General features: G+C 35.8%; 1 protein-coding gene across 5 annotated transcripts; it reads right to left on the reverse strand.

The window, feature by feature from the left end:
• Window positions 1–3097: 3097 nt before the first annotated feature.
• Window positions 3098–12427, reverse strand: LOC111407515 (YTH domain-containing protein 1-like). 5 transcript variants are annotated; one of them, XM_023037049.1, is made up of 11 exons: window positions 12272–12427; window positions 11331–11982; window positions 10650–10741; window positions 8551–8622; window positions 7076–7290; window positions 6733–6984; window positions 6516–6592; window positions 6186–6426; window positions 4118–4174; window positions 3425–3486; window positions 3098–3334 (listed from the first exon to the last, which is right to left on the reverse strand). In XM_023037049.1, the coding sequence occupies exons 4-11, from the start codon at window positions 8576–8578 to the stop codon at window positions 3295–3297; spliced, it is 972 nt and encodes a 323-aa protein (XP_022892817.1). In that variant the 5' UTR covers window positions 8579–8622; window positions 10650–10741; window positions 11331–11982; window positions 12272–12427; the 3' UTR covers window positions 3098–3294. The 5 variants fall into 5 exon arrangements, with proteins under 5 accessions (XP_022892817.1, XP_022892815.1, XP_022892816.1 ...); XM_023037047.1 differs by having other exon boundaries at window positions 8551–8709; XM_023037048.1 differs by having other exon boundaries at window positions 8551–10736.
• Window positions 12428–25494: the final 13067 nt, after the last annotated feature.

Here is a 25494-nt window from a genome sequence, read left to right on the forward strand (position 1 = left end):
TTTTTTACATTTTAATATGGTGATTTCAAAATTACTAATTTACATGTATTAATTTGATCAAAATTGATTAAATTTGACTTCTTGGTCAAGTGGACAATTTTCATCTATTTGGACTCCAAATGCATATTTCTAAAAAGTTAGGGGCCTTCGTTGGCACAAATTGAACGTTATGATAATATTTGCAAAAATTGAAAAGGTGAGGAACCGCTACTGCAATTTTCTCCCTTTTCTTCAAATTCATTTTAGCTGTACATTTTTCCAATAAAGTAATTTTGTATGTGAACCTATAATTTTTTCCTATATTCTAGAAAAATCTACAATAGCATCTAAGCATTAATGTTATATATCAAGACTAAGCCATTAAGGTAAGGCTACGGCCTACAAGAACAAACAGCTAAAGTGAAAATTGAATCGGAATTGCATTTTAAAAATCGTCGATTTGAAGTCACAGGGCTATGAAAGGGTTTCGAAATAAGACACACCGTTCTAAAATGTTTTAATTTAGGTTTTGAAGTTTTGATGACATTTAGAAATCAAATGGATCGTTTTAAAATTAAAAAAAAAAAAATTTAAATTAATTTTTATTTTTTTGGCATAAATTAGACTAGTAAGTTACCATCTTATCATCCAAAATAAAGCATTGACTATAAAATCTAAACACAAAAATACGTAATTTGATCCATTATCCATTACCAAATGCCAACTCTTAGTTAATTACCCTAAATTCCTAACCTGACTTTTCTTTGATTTTATTGGTATTTTAATTTACAATTTGAAATATAATCTTTTTATTATCAATAAAGTAGGAAAATATTTTCTAATCATTGAACTATTGCAACAAAGTAAACATAAAGAAAACAAATATACGGCTGAAACGCATTTTAAAACTAGATTTGCTGTGCATGTAACTGCATTCCTATATTTCTCTGGTGCTTCCTGAAACTGACCTCCTTACATCGACTTTCTTCCAAAATACGGGAAAGAAAAAAAAAAAAAAAAAGGACTATATTGCGATTTAAAATTAGAACAAATCGTTGTGTTTAAATTTGAAAAAATCTCAACTGTCCTAAATAGTTTGATTATAGTTGAGATATTTCTCAAAACCATTAACGGTTAGTTTAAAAATCTGTCAAAAATCGAGCAAGTCAAACCGCTTACACCCTAGTAGAAGCACACCTTCTACGCATAAATAGAATGCAATGGCATTATAGCTCCTTTCCATTATGATTTTGACACTCCCATAATAATAATAATAATAAAATCATTTCCATCTTTTCAGCCATATCAACGTTCAATGTTAGCGTGTTCAATGGCGGACACTTTCATCTTTGTAAGGAAAACATATTCGACATCATAAGGAAAAAAAAATGATAAATATTACGAATTACTCAACTAAATAGGAAAATTAAATCCGGAAACAAAAAATATTTGGATTTTTCTTACCTGTGAATTCAACACAACTGTATCGACTGTAGTTTGAAGACATATGAAATTTCATCTTTAAATTAATGGTTTTAAGTTAGTATATATTGAAGGGGAAAAATCACAACTCAGGTAATAAGATCACAATTATACAATTAATAGTCACATATACATACTTATATATCACAACTTATTTATTAGTGACATATTATCCAATTAACCCTTTTTTATTTCTTTTCTTGTTTTTAAAGTCTTGTAATTTTATTTTATTTTACTTTTTAATATGGTGATTTCAAAATTACTAATTTACATGTATTAATTTGATCAGAATTGATTAAATTTGACTTCTTGGTCAAGTGGACGGTTTTCATCTATTTGGACTCCAAATGCATATTTCTGAAAAGTTAGGGGCATTCGTTAGCACAAATTGAACGTTATGATAATATCTGCAAAAATTGAAAAGGTGAGGAACCACTACTGCAATTTTCTCCCTTTTCTTCAAATTCATTTTAGCTATACATTTTTCCAATAATTTTGCATGTGAACCTATAATTTTTTCCTATATTCTAGAAAAATCTACAATAGCATCTAAGCATTAATGTTATATATCAAGACTAAGCCATTAAGGTAAGGCTACGGCCTACAAGAACAAACAGCTAAAGTGAAAATTGAATCGGAATTGCATTTTAAAAATTGTCGATTTGAAGTCATAGGGGCTATGAAAGGGTTTCGAAATAAGACACGCCGTTCTAAAATGTTTTAATTTAGGTTTTGAAGTTTTGATGACATTTAGAAATCAAATGGATCGTTTTAAAAAATTTTAAAAAAAAATTTAAAATTAATTTTTATTTTTTTGGCATAAATTAGACTAGTAAGTTACCATCTTATCATCCAAAATAAAGCATTGACTATAAAATCTAAACACAAAAATACGTAATTTGACCCATTATCCATTACCAAATGCCAACTCTTAGTTAATTACCCTAAATTCCTAACCTGACTTTTCTTTGATTTTATTGGTATTTTAATTTACAATTTGAAATATAATCTTTTTATTATCAATAAAGTACGAAAATATTTTCTAATCATTGAGCTATTGCAACAAAGTAAACATAAAGAAAACAAATATACGGCTGAAACGCATTTTAAAACCAGATTTGCTGTGCATGTAACTGCATTTCTATATTTCTCTGGTGCTTCCTGAAACTGACCTCCTTACATCGACTTTCTTCCAAAATACGGGATAAGGAAAAAAAAAAAAAAAAAAGGACTATATTGCAATTGAAAATTAGAACAAATCGTTGTGTTTAAATTTTAAAAAATCTCAGCCGTCCTAAATAGTTTGATTATAGTTCAGATATTTCTCAAAACCATTAACGGTTAATTTGAAAATCTGTCAAAAATCGAACAAGTCAAACCGCTTACGCCCTAGTAAAAGCACACCTTCTACGCATAAATAGAGTGCAATGGCATTATAGCTCCTTTCCATTATGATTTTGACACTCCCATAATAATAATAATAATAATAAAATCATTTCCATCTTTTCAGCCATATCAACGTTCAATGTTAGCGTGTTCAATGGCGGACACTTCCATCTTTGTAAGGAAATCATATTCGACATCATAAGGAAAAAAAAATGATAAATATTACGAATTACTCGACTAAAGAGGAAAATTAAATCCGGAAACAAAAAATATTTGGATTTTTCTTACCTGTGAATTCAACACAACTGTATCGACTGTAGTTTGAAGAACAATGAGTTCAATACACAATAGCATTGAAGAGAAATGAAACAACTGTAATTCACATCACAGTACATCATAAGCTGACTAGCAAATTACACATAGCCTAACTTCTTGATAGAATACCAATCAGTGGCGCTTCCTTTTCTTTGAACTGCAGCTCAACTGCCTGCGAAAGAAAGTAATCGAGTTAAAGAAATGGTCCTTCCATAGCTATGCTACTTTCTGGGCATCAATAAAGGAACAAGATTTGACTTACGAATCATCAGAAATTTTTTTACTGGATGAAGATTTCTGCACGCTTTCAGAAGTTCCAGCAGCCTGTCAAATAAATAATAGTTCAATATGCTTGGCTTCTAACAAACCTTAACCTAAAACACCACATCATTCCAGGTGATAATATTCATAGGTTCTTTGTTGAACAGTAGGGATCGACACAATACGACCATAACTACACATTGTCTCTGAGAAAGCCTGTTGGAAAGGAGTATGTAAATTGTACTTGAGATTTTGAAGTGAAAATACCATGCTATTTTGGGTCGAAAAGAAGAAAGCAACACTAGGACAAACAAGTCCCTCAAAGATGGGGTGAATTAATGAATGCACAAACATTCAGTCAAGACCTTAGCTATTAAATACTCATCCAAGATTGATACCTTAACCTATGTTCGTCCAAATCTAATTCCGGTATGAATTCGTACTAGAACAAAATCATACAATTCCTACCCATTACCCCACTAGATTCCTGTCAAGTAAGCTGCTATCATTTTTCTTTTTTTTTCTTTTTTTTCCTTTTTTGTGTGTGCGTGCGCACGTGTGTGGAGATATTCATGAATAAACAGATCCTATTTCGTGATCATATAGGATAGTAACAACTGCAGAAGTCAAAAGACTTAAAGTTGTGCATTAATTTAACGACAAACAATAAAGAGCTACTGATCCTAATACTAACAGGGTCAGGTGGCCATCTGTAGCCTCTGCTATGAGCTTCAAGGTACTCTTCATATGTCTGCGTCACAAGATAAACATAAACATTAGGAATGAGAACATCAAGGCCCAAGTCTTTCTCTCTCACCAATAACGAATCAATTCAAAAAAGTTCATATTATGTAGATACAAATAAATATATTTACCAAAAAAAAAAAAAAAAAGTGATGGAAATAGAATCTAGATAACATTTACAATCAGTCCACAAACTGCTATTGAGAAAGTTTGGAAAGTGATAATAATTTAATTACTTGTGGTCAAACATATTTTTTATCCAAATGTTCGTTGGACCAACAACTGCTACCCACTTATTATCCACACATTCCGTATAACCAACATCTTATAATCACTTAAATTTTAATTTAATTACTTCCGAAACATGGTCCATATTCACCTCCTCATAATTTTTCCCAAGATCTCTCCATAGCTATAAGAATTGTTAAAGGAAATAAATAAGTCAGAATAACGTAGATCAGGCAAGAGGCAATTAGGTTTATTTCGTTTCCATATTTGTACCGTGTCTTTCCATGTATGTACTTTTAGCATCTCTATAGAGTAGAAGGAAATGAGAGGAAAAATAATAATCTTCTCTTCTCCAAAATTTCAAATTTAACATACCTGTTTATCAACAAAAATCACCTTTTTCCTCATTTCAATGAAGTTCATCTATGCGACGCTACAAATCTGAAACATTCTGTTCAAGTGGCAAAGCGCACCCGCAACATGTAGCATTGTAGTCACACCACATGTAGTGAGGCTCACATACATGTCAAGTGTATATTTTGTAAAATGAAAATGAAACCAAGGATCATCCTACTGAAAGTGAAACCTTTAAGTAGAGCTCCAAACAGCCATAATCCATAGCATAGGAGTGGCAATCTGTCGAGCTAACTTACAACCACGAGCTCAGCTAGGCCCTCGTTTGGGCACGAACTGCGAGCTCAAGCTGAGCTTGTGCCTCGGCTTGGCCCTAAGCTTGTGAACATCTTGAGCTGAGCCACTTTTGAGCCCAAACGAGCCGAGCCTTTCACGAGTTGGCTCTATTAAATTAACAAAATAAGCCTAAAAATGAGAAATTTTTTTAAAAAATTAATAAAATAAATCTAAAAATGAGGCAAAAAAAAATGAGCCGGTTCACGAGCCCAAACTATCCGGCTCGCTAGCTCGTACCAACGAGCCGACCCGCTCAGCTCATGAAAAATAATTTGAGCTCAGCTCGACCCTTGACTCTTTTCAAAATGGGCTCGAGCCGTTCACGGGCCGAGCTAGGACAATCATTTGCCACCCCTAGCAAAACTTATTCACTCACACGACAATTATACATGTTATACCAAATGGCATAATGCAATGCTGCACATTTACAAAATGGAGAAGTAAACAATATTCACTCGACCGATTGACAACGTTTTCTAAGGAATACTAAACTGCAGTCATTCAGGCAACCTATGCAAGGCCGTTGTAGTTTAAATATACACACAGTCCCCACAACGAGGATAAGAAAGAAAGGTACATAATTGAAATAGCTAACAGACTGGGGGTAAAATTCAAGTCTCTATAAATAAACCATGGAACCATATTGTTGTCTCACTGGTTAAAAAACAAAGAAAATAACGTACATAATTGAAGTAGCTAATGGATTGACAAACACCAGCTTCTTTTTAAAATCTAAACAAGTATAAGTTGTATGGTAGGAAAAGGAAAAACCAAAAAGAACAGAAGCAAACACCAACACCACAGAACATCTGCAATCACTGGTAAGATTGCAGGCACACTGAGCAGCACATAATGCATAATGGAAGAGTCCGTTCAAAAAAAAAAAAATAAATAAATAAAAAATAAGGTGTATAAAGGAAAACGAGCTTGAAAGATATTTGGCTGAAAACATGAGTAAATGTATAAAAACTTCTGTGTACAACACACAGGAAAAAATTCAGTAAGTGGAATATAATCTCTAAGAAAGATAAAGTCCAAGAAACATTTAGGAGCATGAATATATCAATGAACTTATAAAACTTAAGATGAGACACCTATACCATTTTCAGAATATCATCTTCAGTCAGAGTGAAAGCATGGGGGCTTCTCTCTGCTGACAGGCCATTTTTTCTAATGTGTGCTAAATGGTATCTATTTACTTCAGCTTGATGTTGATAGAGGAAAAAGGGATCCAGCGCCGGTTCCATGTGCAACGGAGGCACATTACAGTCTTCATTTTGAAAAGAATGTAATTGCTCTTTGTAAAGACATTGTGAATAAAGATCATCCCTTGCTTCATCTCTGAATACAATTAGAAAGTTACATGAACAAGGGATTTCCAGAAGAATCATATTTTAAATTTGATTAAAAAAGAAAGAAGAAAATGAAACCTTGTCAAATTAATTTCCACATCATCTCTCCCATCAAGAAGCTCACAAAGAGCTTCACCAATCTCCTGAGGTAACTCCTGCAAAAGGTTTATATATTTCATGTGCAAGTAATATAATCAAAGGCTCCCAATTTGCGAAGAGACATACATGCATAAACCGTTAATGAAAAAAGCAGTCTATAAAAAAACATATTGTAAAAATTAAGAATAGTTGATACCTGGCAGTCTCTACTAATTTTCACAGGTCTGTAATAATTCCAAGGGTTTTTCAGATGAAGAGTCTTTCGGAAAGGCAAATCATGCAAACACAGCCATTTGACTTTAAAACTCCGCCCCCAAGGTTTATTTTTACCACTTTCTTGACTCCAAATGTCCTCCCGTCTCCCACCAATTGAAGACATCATTTGAGCATACCCCTGGAAGAAACCACTCGTGTTGACGCTGAAAATGAGAATTACCTTGCCAGAATTCTGCACCAAAAGTGCACGCTTCTCTATAACTTAAAAGAGGATAACAACATTTCTAAAATATGCGCTATACTTAACAAAAATGGGATCTTACTTGGAAGGCTTCTTCAAGAATAGGCTCGTTCATGATTTGAGTTGCCCAAAGTCCCTTCTCTATTGACAGTTGAATATTTTCATGGCTCAAACTCTTGATAATGAAATATCTCACTTTATACAGACTATCTTTGATTGGCACCTGGTCACCAGAATGCACTTGCTCTTCTGCCCCCAGGCAACAGGCTTCTTCATTTATTTTGTCAGTTGAGCTCCCTGACAATGGTATCCATATTCTTCATTAAGCACAAACTAGGATTGCAAAACGAAGTGAATGTTTTAGCATTAATCAGAAGTACAAAACTAGTATCATCCTACTATGCTCGCAAATTGTAAGTTGTTGATACACTCATGAGAGCAATGTATCAATTAACAGAGTACTACTATTCTTAAACTCATGCAACACTATGCCAGAAAACTATAGAGCAACTTCTCACTTAATCTGCATGGTGTGCAATCTATTAAGTACATTCTACATGCCCAGATATTTCTTTCATCTCTCCTCAAAAAATAAGGCAATCTGCAAGAGCATTACTGCACACCATAAACGGTACTGATAGGTAAGCCTGAAATTAATGAATCCTAATCTTAATGCTGCGCTTTACACCAATTTTTGCAGCGATGCATAAAATGCATGATTATATCATCCAATATTTGAAGCATAGACTTCCTATTAACTATTTTCATACTTTATGAACTCAATAAGAGAATCCTAACACAGTAAATTCTTCTGAGCTTCATATCTCTGTCCTCCAATTATGGATAGATGAAACTAAGGTCTCCATCAGCATGCATCTCAAAGCAAATCCTAATACTCAACAAACGAAAACAAGATTCTGAAATGCCATCACTTCGTTTTCATCAACTAAGCAGTAGCAACAAGTCCAAATTCATGTTTTATGAGATTGCCGCTTTCTATAAGAAAACGAAAAAAATTATACACCAATAAGAAATAAAAACAAACTGAAACAAAATCAAGCAAAATATTGTCTCAAACTGTGCTTCAAAATCATTAATGCATCCAACCAATATGCTTATGACTATTGGCTGTGCTTTTGTTTTCTCCTCTTCTTTCTTTCCTATAAAATTAAAACTGCTTGCTCCTAAAATCAAAATCATTAATGCATCCAACCAATATGCTTATGACTATTGGCTGTGCTTTTGTTTTCTCCTCTTCTTTCTTTCCTATAAAATTAAAACTGCTTGCTCCTAAAATCAAAATCATTAATGCATCCAACCAATATGCTTATGACATTATGAGAGGCACGTCTGATGAGTTTAAAAGGCGAACACTTAAAACTGAGGTAAAACAGAAAGTGGCATAAAATAACAGAGACAACACAGCTTTTCAAGACTGATGGTAAACAAATTAAACAGAGAACATTCAGCTTCCTTGCTTGAACTCTCAACAATTTAAGCAATGATTCATATCTAGTAAATTAAATTAATAAATCAAGAGAACTACGATACTGTTACCTGGATCGTTCAAGTTTGCCATGCCCATTTTCAATTCAGTCACAGATGAATCGACTGCTGAAGTGTCTTTACCTAATCGGATGATATGCCTATTTAGATGTACAAAGCTTTATGCGGACCAGTCAAACTCAGGGGAAACCAAGTAAATGTAAGACAGATCTGTGAGTGCATAAGAGACAAATGACATATTATAAAATTCTAAGTGAACAAATCTTCAGACTTGTAGAACCATGCATAAGTACCCAAAGAATTGGGAGAACAAAAGAACAGACCTTATAATGCTTTCTCCATTATTATATCATGTATCATAACTTTCAGTTTAAATTTAAATGTAATAAAGGATGTGGCACAATTCAATATGATTCTTATACAATCTGTGGCTCATGACTCACTGTCTTGAAGCAACCACAGGATCAGAAACTGCAGTTAGATAGTTCATAATGAAGATGATGATTTAACTAAATCAAAGACATGTCATTACATTATAACTACTAAACTATAGTTCATATTGCAGCATAAATTAAAAGAAGATGTGGCTTTAACGGGGAACTAGATGAGCAATTGTATCTAAACAAATTTTGATGAAACTAAATTAAATTTTATGAACAGAAAAGGGTGTGTATCTACAGTTAATATAAGATGCGAAGGAAACAGAGTTAGAAATCATAATTGAATATTGAGGTACTTTTACACCTTAAAGCCAGGGGTAAGCCTCGAGGTATTTTGAGGAGTATATCTTGAGACAAACAATAAAATGACTCAAAAGAATATTAAAATACAAAAATATGCTCATAGCAAAACATAAACCATCTAAAAAACCGCAATATTAAACAAAAATGTTCGTATAATTAAGTACTTAGACATACAAAACAAATTGAAGATAGAAATAAAAGATCACAAAATCCTGGTCCACGGATAACATTTAAAAACTCCCAACAAATTCACTCTCACGTCGGTAATGCTCAGAAAGTACTTGGGGCTTTGGATTATGGCCACTAATCTAAACGTAAATTTTTACAATGTCATTGTCCCCCATCACTATGCATATAGTCAAGGCTCTTGAAACAAGAATCACATGCATGATTGCCACTATTTCTGCAGAACCTTTAATGAATTCAAGATGAAGCCTGTGAGAATTATGCCAAACCTAAATCTTTATTTTCGTTTTGTTATTTCAACAAGAAGAAGATCCAATTTTATCATCTAAATCCTAATCAAATATAGGCAATAAATTTCAACTGTCTTCTTAGTATTGGAAAAATGGATCTCTCTCCAAATCTGATAAGCTCGAATGTGGGCAAATAATTTCAAACAACAAACCTATATTACATTTACTTCAACAGAAAAGAATGACACCACTTGCATGTGTAAATATATCTTGGAAAAAGCTCATATATCATTAAAATGGACATCAACGTCATACGTAGAGACAGACTTGCACATTGAAATTGAAACCCTAGAGTTCCCAACTTTCATTGTCATAATCTTTATAGAAGATCTAAGCCTGATATATTGTGTTTGTAACATGAAATGGGGCCATGAAACTAAAATTCACATTAAATAAACTCCAGTTTCATTAAAAAAACATTCTAATTCCGACACCAAGGATCTAATTGTGTGCTCTCAATACATTTCCTTATCCTAAACCAAACCATTCTTTCAATCAATATAAACCTTTTCACTTTCAAAACTTAGCTATGGTATTCATTCATTCAATTTCTTTTCCAGTTTCCATTTTTCCATCTAAGAAAAAAAAAGTAAGTATTGCGGTGTGTTCCATGTGTATAGATAACTGCATTTGTGATAAAACATGTACTTCGTTCATAGATGTAAAAAACCCCAATACTTTGATTAAAACAAAATCTAAATAACAATACGTGGACCAAATTCCCATTTTGAGCAAATAGATAATTGTCATGAAATTGAGGGGAAACCCCCACATCACCATATATTCCAGAAAAAAAGGAAAGGAAGACTTAAAAGCAGAAAAAAATTCAATTAGACACATTTGCATACATAGATGCAGTGTCCACATGTTTCAATAAACAAGTGATGATAATTAGAAATTCAGAATTAAACTACAAAGTAACATAACATACCTTCTTGTGGAGAGGAGGAGGACAGAGAGACCGGGAGGAGCGGCGGACTTTGGAGTTTTTATGTGGATGCTATGCCCTAGCTTTCTTCTTTTCTATTCAAAAAAATTTATTTTGTGAAGTGCTTTTTGAAATTTATCTTTTAATATATGGGAAAGGGCGCTTTTGCCTTGGACAAATAGCAGTAACCTCTCAAAATTTGAATAAAATTGTGGAATCCTTAAATTACACAGATCTCCCCCAAGATTTATTTCCATGAGTTTTTGACATTATTATAACAGGCTAAATTTTATTTTTAACAAATTTAAAAGAAAGAGATGCAACTTTTCTTGGGATCTCAAGCTCGTTGCATAACAGACTAAAATTCTTGGGCACATATCTTTCAACCAAAATATTTGAAAATGCACGATTTATAACTAATATTAAACAAAATTGATATTGGAAAAGAATAATCATATTAATATATCAATCAATGGGACAAGTGTCCACGTTCTCACTTGCAGAGAGAAAAAGAGAGGTAACAAATCTGAAGGCAAATGGGTAAATAATAACGGAGTAAACTTATACTAAAATAAATGTAGCATGTCCAGAAACACCATTTTTAGATGATCTAAATATATCTATATAAAATTGCGAAGACAAGATGACTTCTCAGAATAAGTCAATAAACACGAAGCATCTAACCTTAGTTCAAAGTCGATACAAAAATCACAGTCAGGCTTTTGAAATTCAATTGATCCGGCCTCATATCAGAACTTCACCCACATATTCAGTCAAATGTAATGGGCATATATATGACCAAAAGATAACTCAGCCAAATCCCAGAGGCCCATCAGGAACTTCATAGCTAGGATCACACAACCGCTTATGCTCCAGAATGGAAGAAAAGACAGGTGGAGCACCAAAATCCAAACTGCTGGGCTCTGACATCTGGTGAGCACACGTTTCCTTCTTTTTATTCTTCCATCGCTTTTCCCTTGTGAAGCATAGGCATCCGAAGCTTATCATTTGGTTTCTGCACATTGATCTCATTCTTACTCCAATCTTAATTACAGAAGAAGCAAACCCTGGCGGTTCATCTAGCTCAATATCGGATCAATTCCAGTAGCTGAAACCGTAATTTGCTAATTTTCAAGTCTGTTACCAACTAGAAGCAGATCCATGTGAGAACATCTCGCAGTGGTTGTGAGAACATGTCTCGCAATGGTCAAATCCATCTAAATTTGACGTTTCTTTATACTGATTGCACAATTAATTCAGTTATCTCAATTTTCATGCTTTCCCTGAACCTAATCACGCTCCAGACATAGTCAGAAATTGGCTCACGACTTTTTCCCTACAATTCAGAAATACAATGAAATGAAAATCTCTTCTAACTCACATCAAAAGAAAGTAACTTCAGCATTGCATACTATTTTTCGAACGTGACTACTTATGCAAGTATAAAATTATTATGTTTGCCACTAAATCAAATACCTAAAGAACAAACATACCCACAAGAATTTCCTTAAAATTAGTTCAAGTTTTTTACCTTTCTCTTCAATTTTCTGAATAAATCCTAGGTATTCAGATTAATAACATCATTGCTTAAAAATAAATAATTTACTTGTACATATTATACTCACAATTTCTTTGAGCTCTCTTATAAATCTTCAGCTGTGATATTGCCGTCCTCGCGCCGCCATGGTTTTCAATGGCAATCCATATATTGCATACCATACCAACAATTACGTACATACACATACACACACACACACACACACATACACATACACACACTAAACAGTAATTCAGACGGTAAATAAAAGGATGAGTTCAGATACTCATTACCCAGGAGTCCCAGTATGTCAATGTAAAATAGTGAAAATCAAAACTATTTTACTTTCTAGCAGAAAGCAGTGAGTCAAACCCTTACAGGAGTAGTACCACAAAGATATAAGTCTTTGACCGTTAAGAAGAGCACCAGAAGCCAAGAATCGAATTATGTATCAGATCGACAATGCTCTGATACCACTGTTGGTATTAACAGTCCCAATAATCCAAAGAAAGTAAAGAAATATAAAAGAACACGAAGATTTTTTCGCCCGAAGGCCCGAATGTTCACCCAAAAGGGATACGTCACCACGTTGAGCTTCCACCGAAGTGGTTAACTCTCTAATTCATTAGAAACTAGCAATAGAGATCAATGCAAGGTTTACAAACTACGATCTAAAAAGATCAACCCTCAGATCCTATTTTTCCCTCACAGATCGAACAGACAGATCACACCAAGTAATCGACCCTCACTGTTAAACCAAGAACAGATACAATCTCTACACCAAGTACATAAACCAGATCTCACCAAGAACATCTAATGATTTAGAGATTAAAACAAAAAATCAGAGGTTTTTCGAGAGAGAATTACAGAGAGCAAAAATGAAAAGCTAAACCCTAGAAGTCTCTCGAATGAATGGTAAGTGAAAAGTCTAGGGCCAAGTATAGTGGAACGTCATTTGCATCCAACGATTTAGCCGACTCCACCTGGCACCATTTGATTCATCCAATTAAAACAAACTAAAATCGTATTTGGAGGAAACACGACTTTGCACAAGTGGGGGCAAAAAACCGGGTCACAAAACTTGGGCTTAAGTGTTGGGTTCCATCATTGGGCCTGAAAGGTGTTAAGCATTTTATTTAACAATTTAAGATTTATATTCTTCTAAAACAGTTCATGCTGATTAAATCTTAAAAACAAAATTAATTATTTTTGCCTAATATCCCAAACCTGTTCTAAAATATTAATGTGTGTTACATTTTTCCAACTGTATTTTACAATCAATACAAAAACCAACAAAAATGGGGGGAAATGAAAATAGGATTTCTGTAAGAAATATAAAAAGAATATTCCTATTGTTTTCTGTACAGAAGGTAATATTTTGAAGTGAAGGAGAAATATACACAATCTTCAAATCCATGACCACCCATGGAGAAACACAAATAAGACCAAACATAATGGATCATCAAATTAAAATATAACTTAAAATACAACATGACTTAAATGTTAATTCTTTTTTTTTTTTATCACCACGAGTGTCCGGGCCAGCTCACGCTTACCTTGACTAATCCCACGAGACCTTGAAGTTTACAACTGAGTACTTACCTCAATGGTCCTGAAAGGACTGAATCTGGTGACCAATGAATGTTAATTCTAGTTCGAAGAACAATGAGTTCAAAGCTCAATGGTGCTTTGAAGAGAAATGGAACAACTGTCATTCACAGTAAATTATAAGCAAACTGAATATAAGCCTAACTTCTTGGCAAAATCAATCAGTCAAGCCATTGGTGGCGCGTCCTTTTCTTTGAACTGCAGCCCGACTGCCTGAAAAATAAAGTTATCAAGTAAATGCGTATGGTCCTTTCGTTGAAGTGATGCCTTGTGTGTACATGTTTGCCATTGCTTAACAGAAAAACTCTGTAATTTTGCTGAACATGATTTTCGAAGTTACACTTTCTACTAATAAAATTTACTATTTTTAGAAAGTAAGTCAAATTTAACTTTCTAAAATAGTAACTACTAAGCGCAGCTAAACATGCTCTAAGAAAGGAAGAAGATATGACTTATGAATCATCAGTATATTCTTTACTGGATGAAGACTTCTGCAAGCTTCGAGATGCTCCAGCAGCCTGTTAAACAAACAACAGTTTATTTGACGTGAAATCTGTAGTGGGTGCTTTAACTTGAACAGTGTAGAAACAAAATATGATCACAATTAAACAATGTCAATGTCTTTTGGAAAAGAGTGCGTACATTGCACTTATTAATGATTTCACAGAAATTCAATTGAGATCTTCATACATTAATTCCCTTCCCATATCCAAAAATTTCACCTATGTTGGGCAACATTCATTCTGTACCTATCATCCTATCATTATCTATGTTATCCACAAAAGTAAAAGTATAATTGCCAACTATCAGTTTCCTTGTATTCTTCTCTATTTTCTGCACAGAACCTTCTCTATCCATGTCAAAAAAGTTTCTTTAACGCTTAGCCAAACATCTTATAGCAAGAAAGATCACACAATCCCTTCCCTATCACACCACCAATATATGTGAATGCACTCATTTAAAGAACATTTCCACTTGCACGATCATATGGGGCTATTGCAACTTCAGAAGTCAAAAATGCCTAAACTACAAGTTCAGTGGCAAACAAATAAAGCTATTAATGTCCAAAGTTGGAGCCAAACCACACGAAGGGCAGATAGTGAACTGATATGCTCTACATAATAATGCCAATGGTCCATCTGGGATGAACTTGAAAACAGACACAAAAGCAGCCATTTTAATTTCCAATATAGTGGTTCAAGTAAAAGAACCTTAAAAGTTAAGAAAAGCTAAAACAATTTACAGTCATCATCAAAAACCTGGAGTAACTAATTGAATAGCACACATAGAAAGAAGCATACTAACGGGGAGGTTGAGTCTTCTGCCTCTACTATGAGCTTCCAGGTACTCTTCATATGTCTGCATCATGAGATAAATAAAGTAATTGTTGGCTTTTTGATACCTAATAAATCCTGGACTATGATGTTAACGTGGGTTAATATTATTTCATAGGCATAAGCCGATGAATGAAATAAGTCCAACAACCAAGTCCATGAGCTACACCCGGCCCAAATGTATTTCCGTATGGATGGCTTGAATTTTGGCCCGTTTACCCCTTTAATGGTCCAACTTAAAGCCTAACTCTAGAGTATATATATGGCTATAACCCTAGCCATTTTCTCATGCTGTATTGTGTGATTTTGAGAGAAGAAAAAGAGAATCCCGGCTGCCTCCTTTTATGTGAGAAAAAAGGTCTCCAAAAGTGTCCAAAACACTTGTATAACGTGTGCAATTGGTAGTTCCTTCATAGTATATCTTTGTGATGTCTTCTTCTAGCCTTTGTGGTCACAAATCATCATCATTTCTTGTCCTACGTGGGTAAAATTGAATAGCAACCAAGGTGAATCAATTAGTTGAGGTTTGGAGCAGATTGAACTGGTTGTTGGTTGAGAAAGGTGCGTTGGACTGAACTCGAAAATCACCGATTCGAAGATCTTTCAAGAGAGCTTCCGTAGCAGTAATCATCAAGAACAAGAACTATAAGTTCTGAGTTTTTTACTTCAATAATAAATTTTCAATTCAAGTAAGTAAAATACTTATATCTATAAAAGAGGGAAAATGCAAAAGAAACATGGTTCAGATAACGTTGAAATTCAATAATAAAAAATAAAGAAGTCTTCAGAATAAGAGAATTTACATTAAAGAAAGACTATAAGCTATTTAAACAATTATACTACTAGGTCAATGTAAGGCAATATTTTATAGTACTACCAGTGATACTCTTATCTTGATTTTGTACGTAACTTGATTCACTCCATAAAAACAAGAAAAAAGAAGATGGGATATGTGGTTATACAATTGTGAATGATCCAACAAACATTCAAAAAATTGTTATCATTCCTGTCCTACAACCATGAGCACGCATTCAAACTTGAATTATAAAGATCACACCAGTCTCTTGCGGGCAACAGGAGTGGAAAAATTGATAGCAAGTGAGGACCAGGAAAATCCCAAGCTTGTCTGCTATCCTACCCATAAACCGTAAATCATGGTGCATTTAAAATATCAGTATTCGATCCAATAGTTTTTCAAAGATAAAATCCAAAGAATCTTCACTGTTTAATTTTCAAATTTTCTTAGGACCTTATCTAATTCACCTGATTAACTAAGATTCAAGATTTATGTTCAAAAAAATTATTGAGAACAATACTCCAGCTGATTTAAGTTATCATGTTCACTTTGGATTAAAATTTACAGCAAATATTGATTGGACTCGTCTCGATAAAAATATAAAATTTAAGCATACTGTCATGAGCTTAAAAGCTTTGAACGCAGTGGATTAAAAGCAAATGGAACAAGAAGCAATAGCAACTTTAGATTACTACACAAATTCCTAAGACACCAGTAACATTCCAATAGCATCTTGGATTCAAAGGATAAAAGAAAACGAAAATGCAATAAAAACTTTTATATTTTCTCACCCTAATGAGACAACTAATAACTTGCAATCGCAGTAATTTATTTGCTCTAAAGACAGACATGTATAGGTGATACTGTGGATACAAATTCACAAGTAGAAGAAACGGTAGGTTATTCAACAAAGAAAACGTTAAATATGTATATCTGACCACATCATTCAATCTTAGGAATCAAATTAAGCAAGACTATACCAAGCAGCAATGAAAACACAACGATAAAGTACACGTTAATTTCAGCCTAATTACGAGTGTCCCTTAGCTATACTTGAGCTTCTCAAGGAATGCATCCCCAATAGCACCCGATACAAGACAAAGTAATTTTTCCTCCTCAAAAACATTTCCAAATTCATTACCATCTTACACGGTTCAGAAATTGACTCATCAAGTTTTCATGCTAACCAAAGATCAAATGTCTCTATGACAATACCCAAATTGACAATCATATAGGATTCCTTCCACCTCTCTCATAGGTAACCATAATCACTATCACATAGGGTTGCTTCCAGCTCTCTTATAGGCAACTTTTGAAATTGATAACCGGGTAATGTACTTGATAATAAATTCTTGTAGTGCAAACCACATCAAATTTATAAAACGGTGAAATATCAAGATGTCTCATACCAAAAGTCATGAAACATGTTTCTTTACTGTCATGCTTATAAAAATAATAAATATTCCACAATTCTCTTTTATATTTTATATTGGAGGTCAAAATAATAGAGCATTTCTACTTTACTCCATCCTACCACCTGTACATAAAAATCTCGTAAACTCGTAATTTTTAAAGCCAAAGGCATTGTCACAAAAACAAGAAGAAGAAACAACAAAATACATAAGAGCTACACATCTATTAGTAATATGCCCAACATAAGGATGGAATTAGCAATAGTTTTGGGGATCATCTTTGTTGCACGAACACTTAAATTAGGGTATTGTGTCCGTGTCCAACACGTGTCGGGCAATCATCACATCGACACTTCTCGAATACTTTATAATGGTCATTTTTTCTTCTTTATTAGAAATATTATTTATTTTCAACTCAAAGTTATTATTAAATAAAATAAGTACTCGTATATAAAAAAAATTCAATAAAATAAAGTTAATAACAAGTAATACTAAATTTAGACTATATAAATGAAGAATTTTAAAGAATTTAATCAACGTGTTGATGATGTGTCGTGTTAGTACTTTTTTTAAAAATCACGTATCGACAGGTCCGTGCATCATAGGAGGTCATAGTCTAGAGAGGACAGAATATGACTACATGTATATAGCTATTAATCTATATGACAATATGCATATGACAAATCCTGATCTCCTTAATGCTTATATATCAAGAACGGAAGATATATTAATAAATCAAAATATTTGAGTGCTGTATGGAAAGAATTTAGAATTTAGCACATTTTATAAAATTCTACCTCCATTTTAGTGTTCATATTATATGCCACCATTTCATAGGTTATCAAAATAATCTTTCTTAGCTAGAGAATGATAGGATTCAAACTATAGAAGAATTGAGTGAGATATTAAAATAGATCTTTTATTGAAGAAGAACTGAAGAGAATTACATAAACGGGACTAATACTCGACCTCTTTCCTCACCTGTCAATTGCCTGCCTTCTCTACTAGGTTCTACCTCTATTTATAGCTAATTTCCTAACTGTTTCTCCTCCAACACATGCTTTCCAATAGATTCTATTTTCTCTCCCTTTTTGATCCTTCTAGAATAGGTGAAGTGTATCGGTAGCTTATCAATATTCCCAGGCTTCCAAGACACCTTGTCCTCAAGGTGGAAACTTGGAAAGTGTTGAGGATAGCTTCTGCTGATTCCCAGGTTGCGTCGGTCGTAGGTAGACCCTTTCATTTTATCAGAACTTCTCAACCAGGACGTTCTTCCAGGACTTGGTCAGGCTCCACAACCCATTCAAGGTTCGCCTCAAGCTGAGATGGAAATAGTTAACTTCCCTCAGTTGCCCCCACTGCCTTTTTCAGCTGTGACACGTGGAAGACAGGATGTATTGTAGCTTCAACAGGCAATTTCATAAGATATGCAACTGGCCCTATACGCTTTTCTACCTCAAACGGACCAAAATACTTAGGCCCCAATTTTTTATTCTCCTTCCTGGCCAATGAATGAAGGTGGTAAGGCCGCAGCTTAACATAAACCAAGTCCCCAACCACCAGCTGAACATCACGTCTGTGCTTGTCCGCCTCTCTTTTCATCCTTTCTTGAGTATGGAGGAGATGAGATTTTAACTCTTCTAGCATAATATCCCGGTCTTTTAACTGCTATTCCATTGTTGTATTTGCTGAAGAGTGAAATGTTGTATTATACCAATACTCAGCCCATGGGAGCCATGAGTACTACCGTTTGGGCTGATCATACGTGAAGCAGCGAAGATAAGTTTCCAGGCATCTATTAATTACTTCAGTCTACCCATCGGTTTGAGGGTGATAGGTCATGCTTCGTCGAAGGAAGGTCCCTTACATCCGGAAGAGTTCTGTCCAAAAATGGCTTAAGAACACCTTGTCCCTGTCTGCAATAATGGAACTGGGAATTCTGTGGAGGTGTACATTTTCCTTGACTAAAACTGTTGCAACCTAACTACTGTAAATGGGTGTTTAAGGGGGTACAAAATGTGCGTACTTGCTTAAACGATCCACCACGACTATAACGGTATTGTACCCTCCTGATTTCGGTAGACCTTCCACAAAATCCATTGAAATGTCATCCCAAATGAGGTGGGGAATTAGTAGAGGCTATAATAACCCTGCCAGAGATAGAGCCATGAACTTATTTTGCTAGCACACTGGACATTTCACAACAAACTTCTTGATATTCGCCTTCATCCCCATCCAGTACAAGTCGTCGATCAGTCGTTTGTAAGTGCGAAAAAACCTGGAATGGCCTCCCAATGTGCTACCGTGGAACTCGTATAGCAGGAAGGGAATTAAGGCTGAAGTTCGAGAGATTACCAGTCACCCTTTGTATAGCAACTTCCCCTGAAGGATTGAGTAACCTGGGTGTGCATCTGGATCCCCCTGCAAGTCCTTCTTCATTTTGGATAACACTGGATTATTTTCCACCTCAGTCTCAATCAATTGTGCATCCAACAGCTTGGAGAAGGTGAGTGTCCTCAGTTCAATAGGAGTGGGAATGCGTGATAGCGCATCAGCTGCCTTATTTTCCAATCCCCACCGGTATTAGATCTCGAAATCAAATCCCAACAGCTTGGTCACCCAACGCTGGAAGTCCCCTGATATCACTTTTTGTTCCAAGAGGTATTTTGAGGCTGCGTTGGTCTATGCAAACGACAAACTTCCTTCCCAATACATAGTGCCTCCATTTCTGAATTGCTAATACAACGACCATCAACTCCCTCTCGTAGATGGACTTCTGCCGAGACTATGCTGACAGTACTTGGCTATAAAATGCAATAGACCGATGGTCCTACATGAGTACTGCACCTACTCCACAACCTGAGGCATCTGTCTCAATGATGAAGGGTTTCGAGAAATCGGAGAGAGCTAAAACTGGGATCGTGATCATGTCCTGCTTTAACCGTTCAAATGCTTCCTCGGCTTCATTGTTCCAGCTAAAGGAATCTTTCTTTAACTGTTGGGTGAGAGGCCAAGAAATGGTGCCATAACCTTCCACAAATCTCCTATAATAGCCTATTAATCCCAAGAAACCCCGAAGTTTCCGCAGATTTCGAGGAGTTGGCTAATTAACCATGGCTGTGATTTTGCTGGGATGAGCTGCCACTCCCCCAGCCGAAACCAAGTGCCCAAGTATGCTATATGTGGTTGAGTAAAGAGGCATTTCTTTTTGTTTGCGCCCAACTGATGCCTTTCTAAAACGGTGAACACCTCCTCCAGATGATGCTCATGTGACGTCACATCCTTACTATGCACTAAGATGTCATTAAAAAAACCAAAACGAACTTTCTCAAATAACTTCTGAATACGTGGTTCATCGAAGACTCAAATGTAGCCGAGTTATTGGTGAGGTCGAACGACATAACTAGAAATTCATAGTGCCCTTCGTGAGTTCTGAAAGCCGTTTTATGCACATCTTCCTTCCGAACCCTTATCTGGTGATAGCCAGACCTCAAGTCAATTTTGAGAATATAGTTGCACCCTGGAGCTCATCTAACAATTCGTCAATTACTGGCATTGGAAATTTGTCTGGCACAGTTACCTTGTTCAACGCCCTGTAGTCGACACAAAATCGCCAACTTCCATCTTTTTTCTTTACGAGTAGCACTGGGTTGGGGAAGGGACTGACGCTGGGTTGAATGATCCCAGCCTTCAACATTTTTTTAACCATCCTCTCAATCTCATTTTTTTTGGAAGTGCGGGTACTGAAAAAGCCGAACACTGACTGGGTTCAGAGCCTTCTTTCAAAGGAATGGCATGGTCGATTTCCCGAGCTGGAGGCAACTCTCCCGTCTCTTCGAATACTTTCGCATAATGTTGTAACAGCCTCAGCACCCCTGCAGGTGGTTCTACCGCCAATTTCCTTAATTTCCCTTCTTCTCGTCCGTCGCTTATTTTCACCAATACCCCTTGCCTCTCGTTCTATAGTGTTTTCATCATCGTTTTCAAGGAAATCCTTGATTTGGTTAGCCCCTTATCACCTTTTAAAGTCAACCAATCATTCCCCATTCAGAATTTCATGGTTAACAGCTTCTAGTTGACCTCTATGCTCCCTAACGTGCCTAACCGTTGCATGCCCAAAACAACGTCTGTGCTGCCCAAATCCAGTGGCAAAAAGTCTTCTATAATTGTCAGCTCTTGCAATTCCAGTACTATCCCTTTACACATCCTTTTCCTTAAATCCTTGATTTGGTTAGCCCCTTATCACCTTTTAAAGTCAACCAATCATTCCCCATTCAGAATTTCATGGTTAACAGCTTCTAGTTGACCTCTATGCTCCCTAACGTGCCTAACCGTTGCATGCCCAAAACAACGTCTATGCTGCCCAAATCCAGTGGCAAAAAGTCTTCTATAATTGTCAGCTCTTGCAATTCCAGTACTATCCCTTTACACATCCTTTTCCCGTCATTGACTCACCCGTTCCTATGATGACCCCATAATTGTTGTTCACTGTGGTTGGAAGTCCTATTTTTCGAACCACTTCCAGAGAAATAAAGTTATGGGTCGCCCTTTGCCTCTTAATTTCATGGTGCCCTGGAGTGGTTAGCCCTATCATAGAGTTGAGCAATAGTTCTACCGTCTTCGTTACCCCTAGTGGCGGCAGCTCCACAGGATTTTCGAAGTTAGCAGCTCCTTCTTCTTCGCAATCTTGCACCAACAGTACACGAAGCTCCCGGTTCTTACACCTGTGGCCGATCGTATATTTCTCTTCACAATGGAAGCAAAGACCCTTCTCTCGCCTCGACCTCCACTCCGCATCAGTCATGCGTTCTATGGGTGCTTCTCTTCTACCGTTTGCAGGTCGGTCCTCCATCGTCACTATCTTCATACGGAATGTTCTTGCCTTGATTGGGTTTGGGAAAATTTTGAGACTTTTCTGGGTGAAGGCTTCTTTAACGTTTCTAATTACTAAGTTTCGGTCATCAACTTTTTGGGCCACCTCCATTATCTGGCACAATCCTTTAGGGCCCAATAAGCACACTTCAGCTCTGATTTCGGGTAGTAGCCCATTCACAAACGTGTTTTCCATTACTTTATTGGGGAGATCTTTCAACAGGGCGGCCAAAACCTCAAACGCTCTCCTAAATTCCACCATCTATCCTTCCTGTCTCACCGCCAAAAACTTCTCACAAAGGCTGCCTTCCTGGGTTGGCCGGAAACACAGTAAGAGTTGTTTCCGAAACTCCTGCCAGTCCTGGAATGCCCTCCTTGCCTCTGTCCATTGGAGCCACGAGAGAGCGTCGCCTTCCAAACTTACTCCAATTGCTCCCATTTTCTCTTGCTTCGTTAGTCCATTGACCTCAAAGTACCTTTTCGCACTGAAGAGCCACCCATCCGGATCTTCCCCATTGAAAATGGGCATTTCAAGCTTCCTCACTCGATGCCAACTGTCCCCTCCTTCCTGGTCTGTGGTGATGGATATTTCCCCTTGGCTGGCTTCCCCAGAGCCTTCCGGCCATTTTTCCCGCTCCATCGTTCGTTGATTGCTTACATCTCCCAGAGGTATGTCTCGAGGTATCTACCCTCTGGTAATACTTCCTAACCCATTGCCTTCCGATCTCTCATTTGACCCCGACTTCGGATTTGAGAGGGTTGTTACTGTCCTTACTAATTACTTCCAAGGCCTGCATCATTTTGTCTATGTTTTGAGCCAAGTGTTCCATCAACCGCTCCAAGCCTGGTAGCCTTTGCAGCTCGGTCTTTACTTCTTCCAACTTTTTTTCCATGGTTTCTATCCTGCCTTCTGTTCTTTTTCTAAGCCATCGAGATGCACGTGCTCTGATACCAATATAATAGTAGTCAAACTATAAAAGAATTGAGTGAGATATTAAAATAGGCCCTTGTTTGAGCTACATTATTTTTCTTAAAATACATTTTTGAATAGTGTATTGATGGAAAATATGTGGTTAAAAAATAAAGAAAAATTTTGGATTTACGTGTAATAGTATTTTATTAAAAACTGTGTGGTTGAAATGATGTTAAATCACTATTTAAAAATGTATTTTTTTGAAAAATGTGGCTCAAACATAGCCTAGATCTTTTATTGAAGAAGAACTTAAGAGAATTACATAAATGGGACTAATACTCGACCTCTTTCCTCACTTGTTAATTGCCTGCCTTCTCTACTAGCTTCTACCTCTATTTATAGCTAATTTCCTAACTGTTTCTCCCTCAGTACATGCTTTCCAATAGATTCTGTTTTCCCTCCCTTCTTGATCCTTCTAGAATAGGTGAAATGTATCGGTGGCTTATTAGAGAACTCCCCAATTTTCCTCTCAATTAAGGTGATCTATGTTACCGATACGCATTTGTAAGTTGTAACGTTCTTAGATAAGATAGTTGGACTTACTTAGCCTTGACCCATTATCTACATAATAGTTCCATTTTGTATGTGACGGTAGGCATGTGCATTTTGTCATTGCAAATGTTCCCATCATTTGGGAAGCCATATCTACACCAAGGGGTGTGTTCAATTGGGACTTTTATAAAAAAAATTATAGATTTTTTTTAAATGGGTGACTTTTGTGGATTTTGTGGACTTTTAAGTAACTTTTGTCGATTTATTAAGAATTAATAAAAGTCAACCAACAACCATGGACTTATATGAATTTCTGTAGACTTTCCCTAAAGACTTTTTGAAAGAAAAATGTTGAACATATGTAACATAATATTTTAAAAACATTTCATATGTCAAAATCAGACACAACATATGTAATTAACCTTGTGGATTGAGCCATCGGTTCAAGTCAACGATGTTTGGATGGCCTAACCCGTTCCATTTCAATCCATTGGAACAACTATAAAACCAACCAAGCCATTAATAACACATACCATAATCAAAATCACCTTTTGATTTAGTTGTACAACTCTATGTTTAATGCCATTAATTTCTGTCTCCAATGTTCTTGCATAAATGTCGTCCCCTAATGCAATTGAGTGTAACCTAAGTTTTTTCAATTTCAATCTTTTTTTTTTTTTTTTAAAGATAGGAAAGTATATGATCTTCTATCGTTGTCTTGCTCAACACACCAGTACTATCGCATCATCCACAAGTGGTAGAATCAACCGTAAGTTTTATTAGTTCATTGTTTTCTTTTGACGTCCATTTTTCAAATTTTTTCATACCTCTCTTCTGAACTATCTTTTCCTAGTACTAATTCTCCCATTAATGCTTGCCAGATTGTACATGCAATGTATTAAATATTTGATAAAAACATAAAAAAGTTAATCTACAAACAGTATATGCACATACATATAAGAGAGAAAACACCTAATTAAAAGTTAATGTATTCAATTAATAGAAAATTAAAGGTTAAATATTTGAAAGAAGCAAGGTATATTTGACAACAAGGTTATATACTTAAGGTAGGAAGGTTAACATTTAACTATAAATAATTAATAAAAAGAACCTAATAAAAGTATATGCAATTTTAGATGGAAAATTGCACAAACATCATAATGAAATCTGGCATATGCAATTCACTCGGCATATGAAATTGGGCATGCAATCTGCTATTTAATTCATTTAAAACAGCAAATTCAATTTAATATTGAATAAAGTTCAAAAGTTCAATTTAAGTCTAGTTGTTGGCCTTGAGATGTAGTGGTGGTGGTTTTGATTTTTAGAGGTGATGTAGATGTGGTGGTGGAAATCGACTCATGACTGTGGAAAGATGGTGGTCCGATGGTTGTAGTCTGCGATTCCATGTGGCAGCAGGTGAATGTGGTGTTAATAGTTGTGGATTGGGGCATTTGTTCAAAAATTGTTGCATCTCCGTGGCCGGAGTTGGTGGCGTCGTGCCTCTGTTGGCGTCGCTCGGGGTGGAGGTGCTGGTGGTGGTGTGGTAGGTGAAGATGGGGTGTTGCGAAGCAATGTTTTTGAGGTGATGGTGTTTGTGGTGGTGTTGCAAGGTGGGTGGAGGGTATGGTACGGTGGTGATGGGTTTTCTGAGGTGCTAGGTATTATTGGAGGTTTGTGATGGTGTTTGTTGGTGGTGGAGGTGGGTGGAGGTGCTGTCTGGAGCGGTGGATATGGCAGTGGTGATTTTGGTGGTCGTGGTTGGGTCGGTGGTTGTGGTCACAAGTGTTGGTCACAAATTATTTGATTAACTGTGACCAATTA

The sequence above is a fragment of the Olea europaea genome, chromosome 13 (assembly GCF_002742605.1).
Source record: "Olea europaea var. sylvestris chromosome 13, O_europaea_v1, whole genome shotgun sequence".
In the NCBI taxonomy this organism is placed as follows: domain Eukaryota; kingdom Viridiplantae; phylum Streptophyta; class Magnoliopsida; order Lamiales; family Oleaceae; genus Olea; species Olea europaea.